Source organism: Epinephelus fuscoguttatus, linkage group LG3 (genome assembly GCF_011397635.1).
Source record: "Epinephelus fuscoguttatus linkage group LG3, E.fuscoguttatus.final_Chr_v1".
NCBI classification, from domain to species: Eukaryota; Metazoa; Chordata; class Actinopteri; order Perciformes; family Serranidae; genus Epinephelus; species Epinephelus fuscoguttatus.
The window spans coordinates 10,821,869-10,844,409 of NC_064754.1; the positions used below are offsets into that span (position 1 = coordinate 10,821,869).

Here is a 22,541-nt window from a genome sequence, read left to right on the forward strand (position 1 = left end):
CAAGAACACACACTGGTCAGCAACCACGGCCTGAAATCCATCCTTTCAAAGATAACTGGTAAAGTTTGTCTTATCGTCAACACACGTCGCAAAAAGAGCAAAGGCAACAATTCATTGATTCTACTAACAAGTAAGCCTGATATAGCTCATCTCTCTGTGACGTAAACCTCAATTGTTTTCCAAACACTATTAAAACCACATCAGGGAGCCACATTGTTGCACTGTGTGACATGTGGCTTCATTAGCATGTTTATTTTGAATTTCTCCCACATGCACAGTGCTTCTGCCAAAAATACTCACAAGAGCGTCAAATGTGTATCACTCCGCTGCTGAAAATAGTTTCTTAAAATGCATTATTTCCTCACGTTTGATTAACATTTACTAAAAAGAAAACTCAATAAACAAATTATTGAATTGACTGATTCTGAGGCTTTTATGAAAAGGCAATGTAAATGTGTTAACTGTTTTTTAAGATGTCCTCAGGAGAAAAATGGTCTTGGATTTGTGGTCAAAACAATAATTATAGACTTCACACACACACATATATACGTACATATATACAAGCTACCAAGTAAGCCCCTAATAAAGCTTATTTCTCAGAGCCATAGACCTCCACCGTTGTCCAAAAAATTATTAAAACCACATCAGGGAGCCACACTGTTGCACTGTGTGACACGATCCTTCATTAGCATGTTTATTTTGAATATCTCCCACATGCACAGCGCTGCTGCCAACATTGCTGTTTGGAGCGCCAAATGTGTATCACTCCGCTGCTGGAAAAAGTCCCTAAAAATGCACTTTTTCCCCCTGCTTGATTCACATTTGTCAAAAAACACAACTGTTTGAAGATATAACTGAACCTTTTATGCAAATGGAAATATATTTGTGACTTGTTTTTGAAGATGTCTTCAGGAGGAACAAATTGGCTTTGGATTTGTAGACAATACAGAAATTACAGACTAACCATAGACTAACCCCAGTCTTATCCTTTCAGGTAATAATAGAGTGTAGTGTGTAATTTTCACCTGACTCTCAGGCTGAGACACGTTAAGATAAGACAAGATAAGAATCAGAAGTTGAAGAAAGGACAAGAAGATGACTTAACAACAACAGCAAGAAGCCTTGAGCCAGCTGGTCTAAATTATGTGCCATTAATCAGGCCGCCTGTTGAGTGTGAACAGATTCGAATGTTAGCTGGTCCACCTGAACTTCAGTGTGTGAGTCAGTCCCGCCAGCAGGGGAGTTGATAGAGAACAGATATCATGGACTCTTCCTCAGTGGAGTCAATTAAGCTGTCAGCATGTGTGTGATTGGAGCGGGACCCGATGGCTGTGACTCAAGATGCTGCCTGTGAATCAAATGGAAAACCAACATCATTTCAGGGTTTCAGTCTGTTTTTGGGGGGCCTCTGTCTGGACTGACGGGCGGAGGCAAAAAGATGAAAAGAGAGAGAGACGAGGAGGGTTTATTCACACAATGATGTTTTGTAATTTGACTTTACAGTAAAAACTTTTCCTGGCATCACTGTGAGGGGGGAAAATCATGATAGAGGTCTATTACAGACACTCTGCTGTGATTAAATCTGTGGTTTTCTTGATGGGAGTGTGTTTTATGTGTGATTATGTGTGTCATTTTGTGGTTTAATTTGTGTGTTAAATGTTTAAATAATCTGACCAAAAACATTTGGCAAACTGTCTTAACAGTAATAAAAAAAAGACTTATCCAGAACATGTGGTACCTATATGACCTGCAGTTGAACTGAGTAATGAGAGTGACGATCACTGTCAGACGAGTCAGTGAATGAGTTGTTTTAGTGGCGAATGAACAAATAGCAGGAGGTGGGGTGAGGAAAGGAGAGCGGCACCATCAACAACATTTGAGGAGGCTAAAAGCTCCACGTGTAGACGTTCAAAGACGTCGCGTCTGAAACTAAAAAGGGCCCGTTTCAAACTGCTCCAGTGACTCACTGCTCCTTCTCCCGGCCTTACGGGAAGTGGAATGTGTTTTTAATTCTTCAGTTTTTTTTCTCCCACCCCTCCTCTCCCTTTGGCGGAGCGGAGGAGGGTCAGACCGTGGATTAATGTTTGTCTGTCTGTGTGAATGTTGTGGTGTGTCTGTTTGTTCATGTGTGTGTCTGAAGTCTATACTTGAGGGCAGATAGCCAAAATTATTTCACTGGTGTCTAGAGAGAGTTGGTAAAGCCGCTCAAACTGAAAGTATGTGTGCTGATTCCAAAACAATAACCAGCACTGAGAGAAAGCTAACACTGCAGCTGATCAGATTATCGATCAACTTTAAAATACAGTGGAAACTGCTTATAACGATCATGGTTTCAATGATCAACCACTTATATGAATAAGTAAGCTTGGGAAAGAATCTTTCCTTTGCAAATGCTGTTTAAATGTTTTCCTTACAGTAATCAAATAGATTGGTTACAGTGCTCATTTTGAATCTTTCCACACATGACATTTTACAGAAAACAATTTCAAAGTGCTGTAATTCTACTTTTTTTTTAACTTTATTCCAGGCGCCATCCTTCAGGGCTGAAAATTGAAGCCAACACGGGAGGTCCAAAAACCTGCAATTCTCTGAACAGCCATTTGAGGCTGGCTTGAGAGGTGAGTCAGTCTCCATAGACCCCCTATGTTAAAATGCCTAACTTAATACAGTTACAGGCTGTGTGTGAGGCATTGCTACAGTCTGTGAGTCAGATCCCCCCCCCTCCTTCACAGCTCCACCCTCTCGTCCAAATATGGTCACTTCTGGGTCCAAAAACCAAGATGGTGATGACCGAAATGCTGAACTTGAACACATTGTCACTCAGACCTTGCATCCACCACCCCTCCCGCTCACCCTATTTAGACTTTCACCATCTTAACTTTCGTTCTTGTCCCGCCATGTTTCCCCCTGATGCCGCCAAGTGCCATTGAACTAATATAGCGACCAGCCGCGTACCATGCTGACGTTAAAGGGCGGCTTTTTTCGTCAGTGTCTGATGCCGCAAGTCACAGCCCAAGTGCCATATTTCGACAACTTCTGAGTTGAGACTGGGTTGTAAAAACAGGATTCCATAAAACCAATGGGTGACATCATGGTAGCTACATCACTTACGCTATCATATAGTCTATATTTTACTCCCATGATTCTTTGCCTTGCGGGTAACACGTCTGCTTCCAGCTGGCTACCCTATGTGCATGTTGAAATCATGAAGGAAAAAAGAAAGTCATTATCTCTAACTGAAAAATAAAGTCTCCTCAAAGCGTTTGGCAAACTGCCAAAAACAAGCGAACAAGCTGTTGCAGCGAAACCTGGTGTTCCTCAAGAAAAACATTATTGTCTGCAAGTGATGGAGACAGGAAACGGAGGTGAAGACACCTGTGGTTGAAGCTGCCCGATCATCCAATGGATTGATAATGCCCGGTAACATAAAGTCCCCCGAAACATCTGTATTTTGAAACAGTCATCTGCATAGTGATCCATCTGACATGGACAGACAGGGTCACTATATGTGGTTTTCCCTGTACAAAAGAAACAGTTCTCAATATGGAGGTGGCTAAGACGCGGCTCGCAGCTAACAGTGCTACCTCCATAAACAGTGTTGAACAACGGTAACAGTGCTGACAGAGCTGATGGTGTTTCTGAATTTCACACTGGAAACAGGTTGAAACAGCGAGCCTGGTTCTTTTCAAAGGTAACAAAGTCCACCTACCAACTTTTGTGAAGCTCAGTGACAAATATGTTATGTCCTAATCAATTCAGAAAAGAAACAATGGCATGTGGCCATTTTTATGATTCATTTGGGGACTATTTCTTGGGTGGGAGCATTGACTTCCTAAGGGTTTTTACTGGTTGTCTGATCACCATTCAGCAAACACAGACAATAATGAAAGCACAGGTTTAAAACCACAGCACAATCAATGACAAACTTGAGGTTTCCTGTTAACCCTTTCAGTCCTGGATCAATCTGCTTCTCAAAGTCTCAAATTAGCCTCAAATATGGACGGATTTTCCATTCTCTTCTTCAAAACAATCAGGGCTCTTTATAAATTGAGAAATTTATAAATATATGTGATCTTTATTAAAGATTTCTGATAAATTATCTAGCCTATAAACAGTTTAAGGTGAAGGTGTCACATATGATAGTTTTTACAGAACAATAATCCAGCTACGGGAGAAATCTAATCTTACAATAGAAAAAAGAAAGAATAAAAAAAGAAAAAAAAACAGACAAGAATAAGTGCAAAAGCATGTACTCAAATGAATTTTCACTCAAGTCAACCCATGTTGCTCACCATCCTGTCTTTTTAGGGCCAACACCTAGAATGTGAACTCAATCAAAGGTCTAAAGATAGTGGGTGTAGTGTGTATGACAGTACCACAGTACAAAGTAAACACAGATGTCTTGACTGGATTTGACCTAATTCCTCTGCAACATAATACTGGAAATACTGATAATGATAATATATGGTTGGGATTACCAGCCTTCAGTTGATGTTACAGATCATCTAAACTGCCAGTGAGCATCACAATAACAAATGAACCATCAGTATAATTAGTGTCAATCAAACATATCAGCGCTACCTCAGATACTACTTTTCTGAAGCTCAGATTGTTCTGTTTTTCTCTCTTGTAACACACTGTACAGGTGTTGGCGTTAATTCACTCACCCCCACCCTTTACTTGTATTGTTTCTCAGTAGCTCTAGAATAATAAGAGCTTTTATTATCTGCTTCTAACCATCACCTTACAGAGGTAAATGCAGAGTCTTGTTCTGTTGCCCTGCGGCTGTTGTCAGTCAAAAGCATCACCTCCGGCCCAGACTGGCTTCCTTGGAAACTCTCGGCCTATTTCTGTTTGTCTTGACTAGGGTTTTTCCAGCCTGAGGTGGCTATTTTGGTCAGATAAATACAATGTTGTTTTGGGAGCGGGGGTTGAGGAACGAGGCGCAGATGAGATCACCTCTCAAGGCTCCTGAGCTGCAAAACAACAGGCAGCAAGACAAGACAAGAACTGCCATGAACGGAGGCGGAAAATAAAGGCTTGGAAATTATTGACATCCCGTCCTGGATTCAGGTTGGCCCGAGGCAAGGATTCGAGAGAGAACCTGTCCCCGTGTCTCTGAAACATGGGTAGAGAGATTTGGAAACATTTTTTTAAAGAGCAGTGGAGAAATATTTGTGATCATACGACATGTTGCTCTGTGCAGCTGAATGGAAGGAGACGTGTCTAATAGCTGCTGAGTGTATTTTAAGGCCTTCACCACAGTGCAAACCAGACACGTCTGTTAATGTTATATGATTAGGTTTGTTTGTGTGTGACTGTGAGGTGTGGGAAAATTAGGCTCACAACTTTAGGGTTTTTTTTTCCCTTGGGAAGGAGGGAGGACACTACAGTAAATTTCATATTTGCAGGGTGAGAGCGTCTGTCTTTCTTGCTGCCTCACTGTCTGTAGGTCTTTGTTTTGACAATGGGAATGACTTGTATCGCGGTTATCCTCTGATCAGTGGCTTCGAGTGAGTGTGTGGTGGTATGTGGGTGTGTGTTGCCATGTACACTCATGCCTGTGTGTGTGTGAATGAGAGTTTATTGCCATGCGGTTGTCTGCGGTTCCAGCCAGGTGTGGTGGTAGTCGGACGGGAGTTTAGCTTCGTTGCCAGATTCAACACCTGCATGAGGTCTGGGACAACAACATCCCAAAACTGTGTGTGCGTGACTATGTGCAGTGATGGAAAGTATCTAGGAACATTTACCCAAGTGTTATACTCAGGTATTTTAGAGTACTGGTACTTTACTTGAATATTAGCATTTTTTGTCGCTTTATACTTCCATTCTGCTACAGTGAAATATTGTTCTCTGTATACCGCTGTATTCATCTGACAGGTACATTGTGTGTTGAGTGCTAAATGGTTAGAGACAACCTACTTTCATTTAAAAGAAAATGATAAAAAATGAACTTCGGGCGTCGGTGGGTTAATGGTAGAGCAGGTGCCCCTTGTACAAGGCTGTTGCCGCAGCGGCCCAGGTTCGACTCCAGCCTGTGGCCCTTTGCTGCATGTCACTCCCCCTCTCTCTCCCCCTTTCACACTTGTCTGTCCTATCCATTAAAGGCTAAAAATGCCCCAAAAAAAACTCTTAAAAAACAAAAAAAAAAATGAACTTCTCAGGCGGACTTGGCGGACTTGTTGGACTGTGAGAACAAAGTCTCCCTCTTGTATTCCTTTAGCTACCTTCTTGGAAAGGTCAGCATTGCGATATTTGCTCATATCCACACGTCAAAGTATCCTTGAACAAGATACTGATCCCCAAATTGCTCCCGATGGCTGTTCCATCACTGTGTGTGTTAAAGTTGTGTAGCAGGTAACACCTTGTACAGTAGCCCCTGCAACCAGTGTGTGAATTTGTGTGTGTGAATGAGTGAATGTAACTCGTAGTGTGGCGCTATAGGGCAGTCCATTTACCATTTTCAGAACATGCAATGCCAACATTTTCCTCTGGGAGTTAGGCTATACAGAAAAAAACTTGGTCTTGTTGATGTCCCTTTTTGTGTTTAAAGATGTAAAATTATCCAGTATCTCACAATAAAACATAAGAGGGACATCTTCTAACAAAAAAAAATACAGACTTGTGCAGCAGAGCCTTGTTTTTTCTTCTTTCCTATTAATCATCTCTTGACCTCTCAGATTTATCTTGTGATGTGGCAACCACTGGATTCAACTTTAAAGTCATTAAAACTAGCATCTTCACCAGCTCTATGCATCAATGCATCTATATCAGCAATATAATATTGTGTTAATATGTATGTTATTCATGGGGGTATTTGTTTTTTTCTTGCTGGCTGCATTTTGCTTTTGGTGGTAAAGTAAGTTTGGATGATAATACTTCTGTCCTGAGCAATAGTTTTTTTTTTGTTTGTTTGTTTTTTTGTAAATACAACAAAATCCTCTCACTCCACCAGCACCTCTAAAGCTCACATCATACCTTATTTATCCAATCCAGTTGTGGTTTTATGAGAGTTTCTCTTGGCCAGGTGCAGTCTGTTCTTATTGCCAAGACTCTGGAACTTAGCCCCTGTTGTCGTTTCCCCATTTTTGTACAGAATAACAAACAGGATATAACATGATATCAGTGAGCTGTAGAGGTGTTGTTAGGCAGATTTTATTAACCTTTGATAACAGCCAGGCTTGTTGTTCAGTCCTGTTTCCAGTCATTATACTAAGCTAAGCTAACTGGGTGCCTATGGTAGTTTCATACTGACTGTACAGACACATGAGTAGTATTATTCTTCTCATCTAACTCTTGCAGGAAACCAAATAAGTGTATTTCTAAAACAGTCACACTCTTCCTTGTAACAGAGTATTTGTACATTGGTTTACTGGAAGTAATATTTCTTCCACCACTGACCGGTTTTTAAGTGTTCGACCCAAAAACAAAAACACAAACTTTTCTCTTTCCTGTACTGCTTTTAAGCAGTCTAGATTTTTTGGTGTGAGTTGCTGTGTATTGGCGATATTGGTCAAAGAGATGTCTGCCTTCTCTCTAATATAATGGAAGTAAATGGCACTTGACTCGTGGTGTTTAAAGTGCCAAAAGAATACATCTAACAAACTCAACAGCCAAACTTTCTACCAAACTACACCTGTCAACCGTATAACCCTGCAGAGGGAACTGTGTATCTACTGCTAGCTCACCTGGCACCACTGAGCTAGCTAACATTACAGCTGAGCCAATGAGGACACCACTAATGTTTACATCTCACGCTGTCACAAGCACGATCTTCTTATCCATGTGAAGATTTGCTTCCTTCTGCACAATGATACCGTTGGTGGGTGTAGTTCAGTAAAAAGGAAATAGTTCCTATATGAAACTGCTCACAACAAGGTCTGTGTAAGAGTAACTGGGTCATGATTTCTGGAAAGAGACATTAATGTTGAGTTTTTTAAATGCACTTGAAGCACCACAAGCTGAGCTCCATTTCTCTCACACTCTGCTCTCTATAGATTGATAAATATCACTACAGGTAAGAGGAAAATATGTTTTTTTGATTTGGGGTGAACTGTTCCTTTAATATAATATATCTGCATTATAACTTTACCTGTTTAGTCTGATTGTATACGGAAGAAAAAAACCAGAGGGCAAACGTTAAGTGCACATATGTTTCTAAGGTGTTGAGTGTGTGTAAACCCTCATGCATCTGGAGCTCTCTAAAGAGTGTGTGTGGGTGGAGGGAGTTATGTGGTAAAAATGAGGTCATCATTGCTGCTGATTTATGTGACACACGCTATTACTTACACTCCTGTGACTTCACCAACGTCTCCGCTGACAGCATGAATAATACATGTCCCTACCGAAAGATGACATCCTCCACTTTCTTCTCTCTCATCTGCTATTTCTTAAAGTTTACTTCATCATTACTGACCCATGTCAGCGTGGAGTGTGTGTTTGTTTGTGCTCCACTTTTGTTTCCACGTCGGCTTCTGTGCTGATTACCTGCCATCCTCCATCCAGTTCAACGAGTTCAGCCTTCACATTGGTAGTTTATGAAATTGCACAACAGGAAGTGGAAAGGAGTGTATGCGTGTGTGCGTGTTTGTATGCGTTTCACTGACTGTGCCACACCCTAGTTTAAGAAAAGTGACTGACATGTGGTTATCACTTTACTAGTGATACATTGTGTCATCGCTGTCTTAACACAGGTGTCAAACTGACTCATGCCAAAAATCTTTTACATCAGTCGAGTCACAAGACAGGTATTGATACAAGCAGTAAAACTCCATCTTGTCCTTCTCAGAGACAAGCAGTGATTTGCCTGTAGCGTTGAGAAACACAACTGTCCACCAGAGAGTAATAGTCATGGATGGGTGGTGGATCACGTCCCGGATGTGCTTTTGACAGCCAGGCTCAGACATTTCGCCCCCCAAGAAGCCTTGAGCCGGGCCGCGGGATGGCAACTTCCAAAGCGAGGTCACCATGGTCAGCGCTGCACGGGCAAGAGCACAGGGGCATAGTGAAGGAAAGAAGAGGAAGGGGGTGGAGGGGGAGGGGTGTGGATGGGTGGGGGTGATGGGTTAGGGGACAGAGGACAGCCGTTACTGTCAGCACCCATCAGGGAGCCCAGGGCTGACATGGAATCAGGCAAGACAGGAGGAATAAAGGAAGGAGGAGGAGGAGAGGTCAGGGCGGGGAGTCGGCCCTTAACTAGTCACCCCTCAGCCCTCAAGTACACTTGTTTGCTGTCCCAGACCCCACACCACCTCCTCCTCTCTCCATCTGTTCTCAGTGCAGATGTGTAACCCTGCAGCTGCTGGATTTCTCAACATGTTCATCCTCACAGGGCTTGGCCTGACCATTTGACATAATATATAGAATGTAACATTGACAGATGGAAGGAAAATTAAAGGCAAACCCTCAATAAATGAGTGGAGAAACATAATGAATACAGATGCTTTCATACAAGGCAAACGGCAGAAAAAATGTTGGCATTGTACATTTCTTCAAACCATGGATATGTTGTATTTGCACGTTACGTTGTGGCAGATATGTTTCAACAAACTGTGGTTATGTTTAGTCACAAAAAAAACTCGTGGTAATGGTTAGAAAAAGATGATGTTTTGGCTTAAAATACCCAGTTTCGGAGTACAGTCCCTACTGGAAAAGCAGCAATGTCTCAGTAAAAACAAATGCTTTTCATGCCATTATCCCTGCTGAAAAAACAGAGATGGGTCACGAAATCATAGCCAGCTTTGTTGTTTGTTGGTCTCAAACAGTGGTCTGCAGCTTGGCACACCATCCACCATCCCCTTCATCTGTGGGTGACAGTCAGGTTATACACAAGGTCACTTTAGAAACATTTATTTGATTGGTACAGAACATTCAAATGATGCATTTGTGGTTTGAAGAAACTTATAATGCCAACATTTTGTCCTCGCAACTGGGATGGAGCACGAGAATTCGCTGAATGTTTTGATGAGAATTAAAATAAGACCATTTGTGTTTTAAAGAAATACGTCAACATTTTGGGAAACAGACGTATTTGCTTTCTTGAAAAAGACAAAATCCATGTCTGTAAGGTAAATATGTAGCTGGAGCCAGAAGCCAGTTAGCTATACATTCAATGCTCTCAAATCTCTGAAGTCAAAGGTCCTTTAAATGTACCACAGAGGAATTTATTTATATAAAGAAGAAGAATTAATTTAGCCTGATTATCAGATTGAACTGCCATTTATTTCCATTATTTTGAATCACTGGGTAAATCAGAGTTGTGGGTGGTGATTCAGAGGTGTGGAGTCAGGCTAAGAGTAGATGTGGTAGAAGAAGAACAACAGTCAGCAGTAATATATGCACTTTGGGGCAGAAGATGGTGTGCAGGAAAAGACACAAACATGATACTTTAATATGAGAACTGATCTAAATGTCAAAACAAAGTTATCCTTAAAATCCATCTTGCTCACAGTGCGGCAGAAATCTGCTGGCACCTAAAATCCTAAATCAGCTCCACCTTACCCTCAGATATAATAACATCCTCAGGTTGACTGAGATAATAACCTGCAGTCTGACTGTTGAGACCTCGTCTGCCCAGTTTTCAGATCCCAGAGGGAAAAACATGTTTTGCTGCTGCTGGCCGCTGCTGAGGGCTGCAGCCCAGACATAAACAATGGTGTGGCTGGGCAGAGGAAGCTGCAAGGCCGGTGCTGCAGGTGGCAGCTGGCAGTGAAACAGACGGCGGCCAACATGCCTACTGCGCCGTGGCACTGAGGTGTAAACACTGTGAGGACTCGCTGTGTAACACAGGGAAAACAGAGACACCTGTTGGGGATCCAGCATTTATTTGTCAGATCAGAACCTCAGGAACGATCCTACAATGAGCACACTGTGTGTGGGGGGTTTCAAGCCTTTTCACATCAAAGACTCTTCACCTCCACCCCCAGCTCACCCCCCTGCCAAGAAAGATATCTCCACATTAGACCATGAACCCTGTTTAATTAGATTTAAAAAATTATCCTTTGGATGCACATCTGAGAAGAGAAAACTGTTGTTGTTAAATATAACTAGGTTCAGAATTATATAACGGTGAGTTAATGCCAGCAGAGTGAAGGGCAAAAGCTATGAACAGAATAGTCCTTAAATCTTTATATTGTGCTGATGATTAGGGAGTCAAACATAGTTACTTTTAATCTGGATCCCTGATATTTATGTTGAACCCAATTTGGCAACCACTGCGGCTAAATATGATTATCACTATATATATAGAGCCAGGTAATAGTTGTTTATGTGCACACAGACTCTTAAAATACCATATGGATGTTAGTACCATGCCATCAGACGGCCCAATATTCTGGAGCACCATTAGCTGAATGCCCCATTGGAATGAAAGCCCATTTCTCCGATAGCCCATTATCCCAAAAACAAAAGCCTATTGCTTCAAAGTCTCGTTTCTCCAAAAATACACACTGCCTGCAGTTAGTTTGTGTTTCCCAACAGCGTTTGAGTCACAGAACGTGGGTGTTTTCAGTCAAATCATGATCTTTTCCTAACCATAACCAAGTGGTTTTTGTGCATAAACCTAACCACACCTTCACCAAAGCATTGAAAATGTAAAGGTCCAACATATCTGCTAGAAAATAAGGTACAAATGTAACTTTTCCAAAGACAGGACTAAAGAGCAATGAGAATTAGTTTTTTGAGTAACAGGCTGTCAGAGAAATGTCTTTCTTTCAGTCCAATGGGACCTGTTTTGGACCAACGGAGCTTTAGAACTTTGGGCTGTTGTAACAACTGGGCAGTCTCCTATATGTGTAAGTAACTAAGACACGTAATCAACATGTTGAGGAGACAATTAAAAGGGATATAAGACAAGAAAATGTTTGTCAATCAATACCATGTTCAATATGAACCTGGATCCAGGAGACAGTTCTCATAGCTTAGCATGCAGACTGAAAACAGCCTTGCAAACTCCACATGATCCAAAATGCAGCAGCACGTCTACTCACCAAGACTAAACGTCGAGAAGGCTCTTCATTGGCTTCCCGTTCATTTAAGAATTTGTTTTAAAATTTAGCTTTTTGTTTCTAAATCTCTTCATGGACTGGCTCCTGACTGTTTATCTCATATGTTGGTCAAATACATTCCCTCTAGATCCCTAAGATCCTCCACCTCTGGTCTATTAAATGAGCCCCGGAGGAGGACTAAAAAGTACGGTGGTGCTGCATTCAGTGTCATTGGCACTCGTTTCTGGAACAGCCTTCCAGAGGACGTTAGACTCTCTGATTCAGTAGACAGCTTCAAACAAAATCTTAAAAACCTTTTTTTTCAGACTTGCATTTAATACCTTTTCTTTAATTTACTGGTATCAAACCTAATTCCTATTTTTTTATGTGTGTGTGTGTGTCAGAGTATGTGATGTATTTGAATCTTATTTTGTGTTTTTTCTCATTGTCTTATGTAAAGCACTTTGAGCTGCACTTGCTGTATGAACTGTGCTGTACAAATAGTTATCATTACGATTATTGCACTGTCTAAAGCTAACAATAATCTCCATATCTGCACCTTTAAAGCTCATTTATGAAGCTGTTAGATTTGTTTAATCCATACAAAAAACAGACCAGTCTCCAGAGGAAAATGTTGGCGTTGTATGTTTCAGCAAACCATAAATATATTACATTTCTATGTTTCATACGTATTATATCAATGTTTCTAAAATGATGAAATATATGAGCTTACGTTGACATCGGGAGGTGGAGGGGACAGTGGATGCTGTGACACCTAGGCTTTTAATGTCATGTGTTGTGGAGCAGGTTGACCTAAATGTAGGAGACTGCAGGCAACAGGAACTGGAAGAAAATCACTTTTTATTCAAGGTAAGTGCAGAGAAAAGCAAAACTGATGATCATAGAACAAAACAAAGGATCCAACAAAGACCACATTGAAAGCCAGGGGATGACAAAAAAGGGCAGAGAAGGTCAGATAAGGGGAAACAGGTGATTAAGCAACAGAATGGGCAGGGAGCTGATTGACTGGGAAAAACTCTGAAGCTGGGAAGGACTAATGAGGCTGATGCATGACAGGTGTGTAGAGGGGCAAATGAGGGAAAGGCAGCATAGGGACACAGGAGGGGAAAGAACACAGTACAGAAACCCAAAAACCCAGAAAACACAATCCTCTTAATAATAGACTGACAGGAGTGAAAACAAAGACAAACCAACTAATATATTACAAATAGCCTACAACTCAGTCCAGTCTTCTCAAAAAGTCTAAATGGCATCAGGACACAGAGCGGACTGAGAAAAGATGCCTACCAAGCTGCAGGCCACTGCAGACAACTGTGTTAAACCAACACATGACAAAACCAGTTGTTTTTTAGCGACCCCTCACTGTTTCCGGTGGCATTTAGCTACCAAATATGTTTTTTAGCGACACATCACCTTTTTTCACACCGGGGATTGTGCCTCAAAAAGTGGCTGTTTGTAACAAGACATCGACAGCTTCTCCAGTCAGGATTGTGCCCCAAACCAGGTTTTATTAAGCCAAATCATGACCTTTTCCTTACCCTAAACAAGTGTTTTTTGTGCCTAAACCTAACACGGTAACCACAGCATTGTTGAAATGTAAAAATGTAAAGTTTCAACGTATCTACTAAGTGATAACATGCAAATGTAACGTATTCCTGATTTGCAGAAACGTAAAATGCCAACATTTTTTCCTGGTGACTGGTATGACAAAAACCTAAGTGTACAAACAGCATTTATTGCAGGACTATTTAGCCCTATTTCCACTGAGCAGTACAGTACAGTACAGTACAGTACAGTTCAGTTCGGTACGCTTTTTTTCTGTTGCCACTGTGAAAACTTGTGGATGGTAGCCTACCAATAGAACTGTTCCGTACCATCCCCTTTTTTGGTCCCCCCCCTCTGTTGGGGTACCTAGCACACAGATCTGGTACTAAAAGGTGGAGCTGTGAACACTGCAGTCTGTTGACTGGTCAATAGAGGACTGTAACTCTACTCAGGGCTGAGTTGTGGCTGGTTTTGGAAAGTTTTATTAGTAAACTGTAACTATAAAATATACAGATGTTTTACTGCCTCTCGCAGCAGCTGGAGTCAGAGAAAAAATAACTTTTAATTCACTGCACAACTTTTAAGGTGACTTTTAAGTTTACTCAATGCATGAGGTGACTTACATGGAAGCAATGACTTCATGCAGGCTCCACTCGTTGCCTGGCAACGACAGGGACAACAATACTAGGAAGTTGCTGCCAGGAAGCACGACTTACGGTAACCTGTAAAACCACAGTGTTGTTTTTATATTAAAACAGAGTAAACAAACAATATACGATGTGTTAATTAGGTGCTTGTTGGCAGATTATTTTAACTGCTAGCTGTTTCCCTGTGTCCAGCCATTATGCTAAGCTAAGCTATACTACGCTAGCTTGCTAGCTCATGTTAGCCTATCATATGAACACCAAATCCCAAAATGTCCAACTTCCTTTAGATACAGATAAAAAAAAGTCATTGCAAATCTGTTATCTACTGTGTGCTTTACACACAATGATTATTGTAGACACCCACACACGTTTAACCGGCCATCACAAACAAGTCTGTCTTTACTGCCGTCCATCTTGATAACATTAAGATTTCAGACAGACCATTAACAAACAGTTGATTCATTCTGTCTTTCTGGGCCAGATAATACTGATAAAGTAGTCTTGTTTAAACAAAGTCAGTACAGACAGCCAAAAAGATACTATACTGTGTGTGTGTGTGTGTGTGTGACGGAGAGAGAGAACCAGCTCATAACAGACAGGGCTGATAAACACACACAAACACACAACCGGCGAGAACCAGACAGACAGGTCCTTATGCACAGTGAGTACTTCTCTGTGAAGCAGGGTGTGTGAAACAAGGAGTGCCCGAAACATACACACACACATGGAGACACACCAGACAAAAACAAATGTGAAAGTACAGGGTTAGAATTGGTACAATAAACACCGTGTGGAGGCACATATGTGTTTACTCAGTTGAAAGAACACGTTGGATCCCGTTTTGCCTCACGCTGAGTTTGTTAACAGTGTGTGTATTTCACTCAACAAACAAATCAATATAAATATTGTTGCAGTCATATTAATGATCTTTTTTATGGGTGAGTATGTGAATGTGGCGTAACTGTGTGTAGGTGATTGTTTTTTTTTGTGGATGTAGGTGTTTTCATCAGGAGACATTTCCTGTTTCCTGTTTCTTTGCCTTTTTTGTATTTTTATGTTGTTTTCCATTTTTATGGACTGTTAAAGATTTTTTATTTTTTAGTTTGGCCATCCAGTGTTTGTTTCTATACAGTTTATTTTTGATAACACAACATATTTCACTTTCAAGTGACCAACTCCTACATCATCGAGGAGAAAACATGTATGGCTTCTTTTTTTTTTTTAGCATATATTTACAGAGTGTTGAAATTCTGTTATATTTTACAAACTGTCTTTGAATGTAACACTGCTCTGTATTCTTAGTTTTAAAGCATTTCTGCCTTTTTGAAATAGTGGCAGAGACAGACAAGAAAGGTCGGGGAGAGAGAAGGGATGATATTCAGCAAAGGGCCCAGGTCAGACTCGAACTTCAGCCGCTGCACTCAGGACTCAGTCTTAATGGTATACGTGCTCTGCACTGGGATGCCCCTACCACATTGTATTCTCTATCATACATCAGTGTTATCTTGATGTTACACTGGCAAAATGTCAAATTTATGGGGAAATTCCAGTTTTGTACAGTTTTGTCATATTTTCATACTTTTGTTCCCACTGGTTTTGATAACAATGTCCTCGCTCAGCTGATTTCTGAGATTACGGTGACTTCACTTAAAAGTCACCGATGACAAACAGTCAGATGATCAGACATGAATGAAACAAACCTTACTTGAGCTCAAAGACGAACTGTAAAATTATCACCTGAACTGTGTTATAATCTACCACAGTTTAAAGTCCAACTTCCTGCTTCACCTTGACCTCCTGCACTTACAGTTGATTTATAGTATGCACAGTTTGACTGTGTAATGAAAGGCTATACTTACTGATATTTCAAGTGCACTCACTGTCAGGTTGATCAAAACAAAGTGGTTTAAATGATCTGGCTAAACTTTTGGAGCGTTAACAACCTGTCTCATTTTTTGTGTTTCATTTCCTTTTGTTATAATGAGGTCACCATTTTCTCACATCTCAGCAGCCAGTTTCTATTATGAGTATAATGTTATCATAAAAAATAAAAATGATGGCCAAAACTGCAAAAATAAAACCTAAGTTATAATAAATCATAATTTTCCTTTAGTTGTAGGCAGATGTGGGGAATTCAAGTCACATGACTTGACTTGAGTCAGACTTGAGTTGCAAATTTGGGACTTGCTTGACTAACGCTGATAAAATACATGCCTTTCCTGGGTATTCATGACTTGACGCTTGACTAAGAATTTAGACGGATGACTTGAAAGGATGTGAATTTTTTCCATTAAATATTTGCATTGTTCTATATATTGAAAAGTTAAGTTTTGTTTTTGAAACTTATTTTTATTTGTCACATGATGAGTGATTCACATGAGGGATTTCCAGCTCAATGTGCGTTACCTTGGCAGCCAATTAGGATGCTGCAGACCATTAGAGGCCAACACATGATGCAGCTATCCATGAGGCAACTAAAATAATTACACTAGGAATTATGTTGTCAATAACGTTAGTAAGAAGAAAACAGTGGTAAGCAAGGTCTGCAGCTCAAAATCAGTGACACAACCAACATCCCACTTCATCCATCACTATAAAACCCACAAAGAAAGGTACGTGAATTTTTCTTTTCAGTTAATTTAATAGATTGTAGGTCATCAAAATTTCTCGACTTGACTCCTGACTTGCTTGACCAGAGCAATGACTTGTCTTGCTTGTCTTATCAAGGGATGACATTTTTGTAGGCAGATGCCAAAGTTAGCTTTACCCAGGTTTCCTCATCAACGAGTAGATGGAATTTCTCAGTTGGATTTTGGATTATTGCAGAAAATAAGCTCTGTGGCAAACAGAAGTTTATGATACTTACAAGTTTTGTCCAGCAAGATAAACTTTACAAATGGACACCACTTTAATTATTTTTGAAGCCTGAAAGCAATAGAAGTAAAAAGCTTATGCTAGGCTATAGATGAACGACATCACGGTTGCTTGACTTAACATCGCCACCTATAGACTGTATATAAAGATGGATGATGTGTCTCTACTTCCTCCACTTTACAAAGACAAATCCCAAATATCCCGGATACGGCCGCTGCCATCTTGCACAGGTGGCGTCATCTGGAGCCTTAGTCTGCGCAGTAGCAATCTCCAGCAGTGTCGAGTTTCCGCCAAACACCTGTCTGACCAATCAAGAGTAGCACCACTGATAGTGGGCACACTGATTGGCACACACAGCTGTCAGTTATGACCTCAGTCCCCCTTTATAACATCAAATAACCAACTAAAACCAAGCTTATCAGAAAAATGAACAGTAACGCAGGGTTACTCGTGGTCCCTAAAGTCTCCAAAAGTAGATCAGGAGCCAGAGCCTTTAGCTATCAGGCTCCTCTCCTGTGGAATCATCTTCCTGTTACGGTCCGGGAGGCAGACACCGTCTCCACATTTAAGACTAGACTTAAGACTTTCCTCTTTGATAAAGCTTATAGTTAGGGCTGGCTCAGGCTTGCCCTGTACCAGCCCTTAGTTAGGCTGACTTAGGCCTAGTCTGCCAGAGGACCCCCCTATAATACACCGGGCCCCTTCTCTCCTTCTCCTTCTCTCTCTCTCTCTCTCTCTCTCGTATCCTATTACTGCATCTTGCTAACCCGGCCATTCTGGATGTCACTAACTCGGCTTCTTCTCCGGAGCCTTTGTGCTCCACTGTCTCTCAGATTAACTCATATCACAGCGGTGCCTGGACAGCGTGACGTGTGGTTGTGCTGCTGCCGTGGTCCCGCCAGATGCCTCCTGCTGCTGCTGCCATCATTAGTCATTAGTCATACTTCTTCTGTTATTATACACATATGATTATTGTCACACATGTATACTGCCAGGTATTAATACATACTTTCAACATATTGTACCGCAGTAACCAGAACTATAACTATAATATTATTACTTTCATTAATGTTGTTGTAAGATACTGTCATTACCTGCATCTCTCTCTCTCTCTCTCTCTCTCTGTCTCATTGTGTCATATGGATTACTGTTAATTTATCATGTTGATCTGTTCTGTACGACATCTATTGCACGTCTGTCCGTCCTGGAAGAGGGATCCCTCCTCAGTTGCTCTTCCTGAGGTTTCTACCGTTTTTTTTCCCCCGTTAAAGGTTTTTTTTGGGGGAGTTTTTCCTTATCCGCTGTGAGGGTCTTAAGGACAGAGGGATGTCGTATGCTGTAAAGCCCTGTGAGGCAAATTGTGATTTGTGATATTGGGCTTTATAAATAAAATTGATTGATTGATTGATTGATGAACATAGAGCACAGAAACCATCTTTGGGAAAAATTTATTTGACATATGCTTTGGGATTTTAATTTGGACCATGTCTCATCCACTAACATGAAAAGGGATGGCTCTATATACAACCAGGCTGTAAAGCTATGTTCGGCACGATGACATTCTTCTGAGTGGTGCATTTACTGACATATTTTATGTTGTCGAACAAAACGTGCAAGTCTCTTAAGCTTGTGTTTAATCACAGACTTCGTTTCAGGCTTCTCACCAAAAAGCCATTCATAAACCGATTGACTTCAAGACGAGGAAACTGGGAGTGCAAAACTGCTAACTTCATTTTCATATTTTAGAATTCATTCCTGCACTTCTCTATAGAAGGGACTTGCTTGATTCTCTTGACAGTAGCTTGGGACCTGCTTGAGACTCGAAAGTAAGACTTGGGACTTGCTTGCACATGTGTGACTCACCTCTGGTTGAAGGATATTTATGAGTATTTCTGGTGCCTGTTCTAAAACTCCAGCTTGAAAAGCTTCATGTGGTGAGCTGATGTGCGGAAACTGATGGTGATGAAGCAGAACTCTTTAGGAAACTCATTCGATGGCAGTAAGAGGAAGCTTGATGAACAGATGTTCAGGTCCTGCCAGCTAACAGGAATCTGCGTCGCTCTGTGTGCCTCTCCTGACCTTGTGATCTCTTTCATAACAGGATAAACATTCGTAGCACCATACGGGGTAGATTCCAAGTAACTTGTCTGTAACTTGTCAGCCACATTGTCGTTTCTGTGGTTTGTTTCTCTTACTTTTTTCCGTTTCAGGAGGACATTTTCTTTTCCACAGAATCCCTCAAACTTTAGATTCATAGCAGCAAACGCACTCAATTTGTTAGATAAGTGAGATGCACAGACACACATGTGGTAAATATGGTCAGATCATTTGTGAGGAGTTGCAGAGTAGGCTACAGTTTTAAATTAGAGTTTCAGTAAGCCTGCCTGCTCCTGGTTCCAGAGAAACACGCATACAAACACAGTTCTTTGAAATCCTCCCCCACACTTGTGTTTTCACACTTAATGACAAAAACATAAACCACATTTCCCCTGAAGCCGGCACAAAGACTGGAATGGGTTGACCTTTGTAGAAACTGTCTTTGGGAGGCAGGAAATCGACTGCTCCAGTAGGCGAACTGGCCACCAGTGGCCAGACATTTTCTCTGTTGCATGATGTTGCCAGATAAACTGATACAGCTGGCCTTTGATGCTGGTCAAGTGATAATTAGGGGAAATACAGTATTTCTGGGTCACTGAAACTAGTAATGATGCAGTTTAACAGACACACCAACATGCATACTAACTTATGGATTTTTGTAGTAACATAAAAGCGTGATATGATGCAACTTACAAAAGAATAAAAAAGAATTATTTCGTATTATCTTGTCAACACCATGATTGAATTTTTATTCTTTTAAAAGGTCATGATTTCTATGCCAATATGAATTTAACTTACCCAACTTAATATACTTAATGTCATTTTCTATTGTCGAGCTAATTGCATTGTGTTATGGTGATTACTAATTCCCAGCCCAACGAATGAATGTCCGACAGCGAATGTGCTGGAGTCAGCAGGATGGCATCTTTGACTGTGGCGAGGAGCCAGAGCATTTAAGCCTGCGGCACCTCTACATATTGTTCTGTCTGCCACACAACAAAACCAGGGCCTCCGCTGCAAAATACAGCCAAGAGCAACACTGCTGAGCTGCAGTCAGAAGAGGCAGGTCAGGGAGCTGCTGGTGTACAAGTCGGTCAGTCACGCAAACATTTCTTTGCTTACATTCGGGTTGGATTTGTTGGTTTTGAGATACATGTTGAAAAATGACCAGCAACGAGGAGGCCAGACCGTTTGGTACCATGACAACAGCTGCCCCAGAGGTGAGTTCATGTCCACCCAGACTCTGCAACTTCCCTGAACTACTTTTTTGTTGTTGTTGTTGTTGTTGTTGTTGTGTTGGGCGTTTCATTTCATTGTGTTAAAGTGGTTTTGTAAAATGACTTTTCAAATGCGACTGCTACAGGACACTCAGGGTGATGATATGAAGTCCAGACAGGAACAAGAGGAGAAACTGATCCTCACAGCCTGGCAAAGCATGGTGAGTACATGAGGAAAGGTATCCTTAAAACTGTATCCCTTAAAACACTTCAGTGAAAGGAGCAGTGTGTGGGATTTAGGGGGATTTGATGGCATCTGCCTGAGGACTGTAGGTTGCAACTAGCTGAAACTTCTCCTAAATAGAATTCCTTCAGTGTTGATTGTTCAGGAGGTTTTAAGCGAGAGTCGAATTTTTCATGCAGGCCGTTGACGTTACATCTAAGTGTTTCTCCGATGCTGCTCGGCTTGTTGCAGACAGGCCGTTAGCCCTGACAGCTAATTACTTAAGATCCAGACATTCAGGAGGTTTTTACCGGGAGTCGCATTATCTGTGGAGGTCTCTTCCTCACAAAAACAAATGGACCCGGTGATTAAAACTGGCAAAAACACTGAATAAAGCAGTTTCGTGTTAAAAGAAACATCTCTGGTTTTCTGACACCGCTCATTGTAGAGGGGCTGCAAACTATAGTGGCTGACATGAAAACCTGAATGTCCCCATCTAGAGCCGGTGTTTGCTTTGTCCATTCTGGGCTACAGTAGAAACATGACGGTGCAACATGGCAGACCACATGGACGAGAACCCGCTCCCTATGTAGGTTGAAACAGCTATGGAAACGAAAACACGCTGTTTCTTATTTTCAGGTGATTATACACCTAAGACAACATACTAAATGACTAAATGACCCCTGTTGAAGTGCTATTTATCACAAGTGCATGGAAGTTAAAAAGATTTGTCGGGGTATACCAATATAGATGACACAATACACGATTTTTGTTGATTTTTTGCATTTTTTCCTCCCCGATTTGATGTGTTATGGCCATTTCCCTGTAGGCTACTGATGTCTTTTTAACTGTTAAGTATCTTGTTTTAACCTGCATATGAAGAGCCTTGTGGGGGGATGGCAAATTGTACACATAGGTTTATGCTTTCCCTCACTGGCCTCCCACGAGCAAGCCACAGTGACATTTTATTAGGTGTTTAAAAATGTTATTTGTTTACACGCAGAGCTAATTTGGCCCGAAGACAAGTGTTAAACACCATGTTAATGCTGTGCTGGTATAGGAGAGTAATTGCAGTGTCAGTAATGGGCTACTTATTATATTACTGATAGCAGGTGTCAGTTTAGGCTGGTCAACATGTCTAAATGTTAGTATTATAGTGTTTTCACTAACAGCTGATAGATTGTTTTTGCCTCCTGCAGTCCTCAGCTCTGCAGCAGCACAGTTTGTGCAAAGACTCCAGACCTCCAGGCCCGACTCAGTCTTTCCTGGCCAAGCAGAGGCAGTCCACCCAGGCCAGGAGGGTGCTCTCCCCCCAGCTGCAGCCCAGGTAGGAGCCTCCATCTGCAGGGACAAATGGAGGAGTACAACCCACTCACAGGTGTGATGGAAAGCAAGATAGAGGAAGAAGGTGCTTATTTTCGGTCTTTTTTTCCCCCTATGAAATCACTTTGCTGCTATCACCCCCTGCTGGTCAATGCTGGAACTGGAATTATATTTAGGACTAGATGTAAAAACAAAATAGTTATCATTATAAATTACTGTCTTTAGCTGTTTTATACCTAAATGTGCTTGTCAATAATCACCAGATTGTCTGCTCCATTCATCATTGTATAATATTTATATATTTATTTTTGTAGATAAGATACAATTTCCTTTAGAAATGATGCAAAACATATTAATTTTGTCATTAATGTAAAACAGTTGTGTATTCTCATTCATTTCATTCAAAGTTTGTTTAAATAAAGTCTGAAAATACGACAGATAATGCATTAGAAATCAGTCTATTTACAGGGATATTTTAGTAATCAAAGAAAATAAAGTCACCAAGTAAAACTGTCCCCCACTTTTGTCTGTTCATTTCAGCACCTTTTTTGTTTTTTCAGTACAAATTTAGGTTAATGATAAAATACATGTACAGTCTTCAGTAGCCTAA

General features: G+C 41.1%; 1 protein-coding gene across 1 annotated transcript in view; it reads left to right on the forward strand.

The window, feature by feature from the left end:
• The window catches only part of LOC125886431 (protein Hook homolog 2-like), a 44,292-nt gene extending 22,353 nt beyond the window's left edge, over positions 1-21,939 (forward strand). The window contains exons 2-5 of the mRNA XM_049572638.1: positions 2,528-2,618; positions 20,042-20,388; positions 20,532-20,606; positions 21,808-21,939. Of these exons, the coding sequence (XP_049428595.1) occupies positions 20,332-20,388; positions 20,532-20,606; positions 21,808-21,939 (264 nt within the window). The 5' untranslated portion in view covers positions 2,528-2,618; positions 20,042-20,331. The remainder of the gene's footprint in view (positions 1-2,527; positions 2,619-20,041; positions 20,389-20,531; positions 20,607-21,807) is intronic.
• The last annotated feature ends 602 nt before the right edge of the window (positions 21,940-22,541 follow it).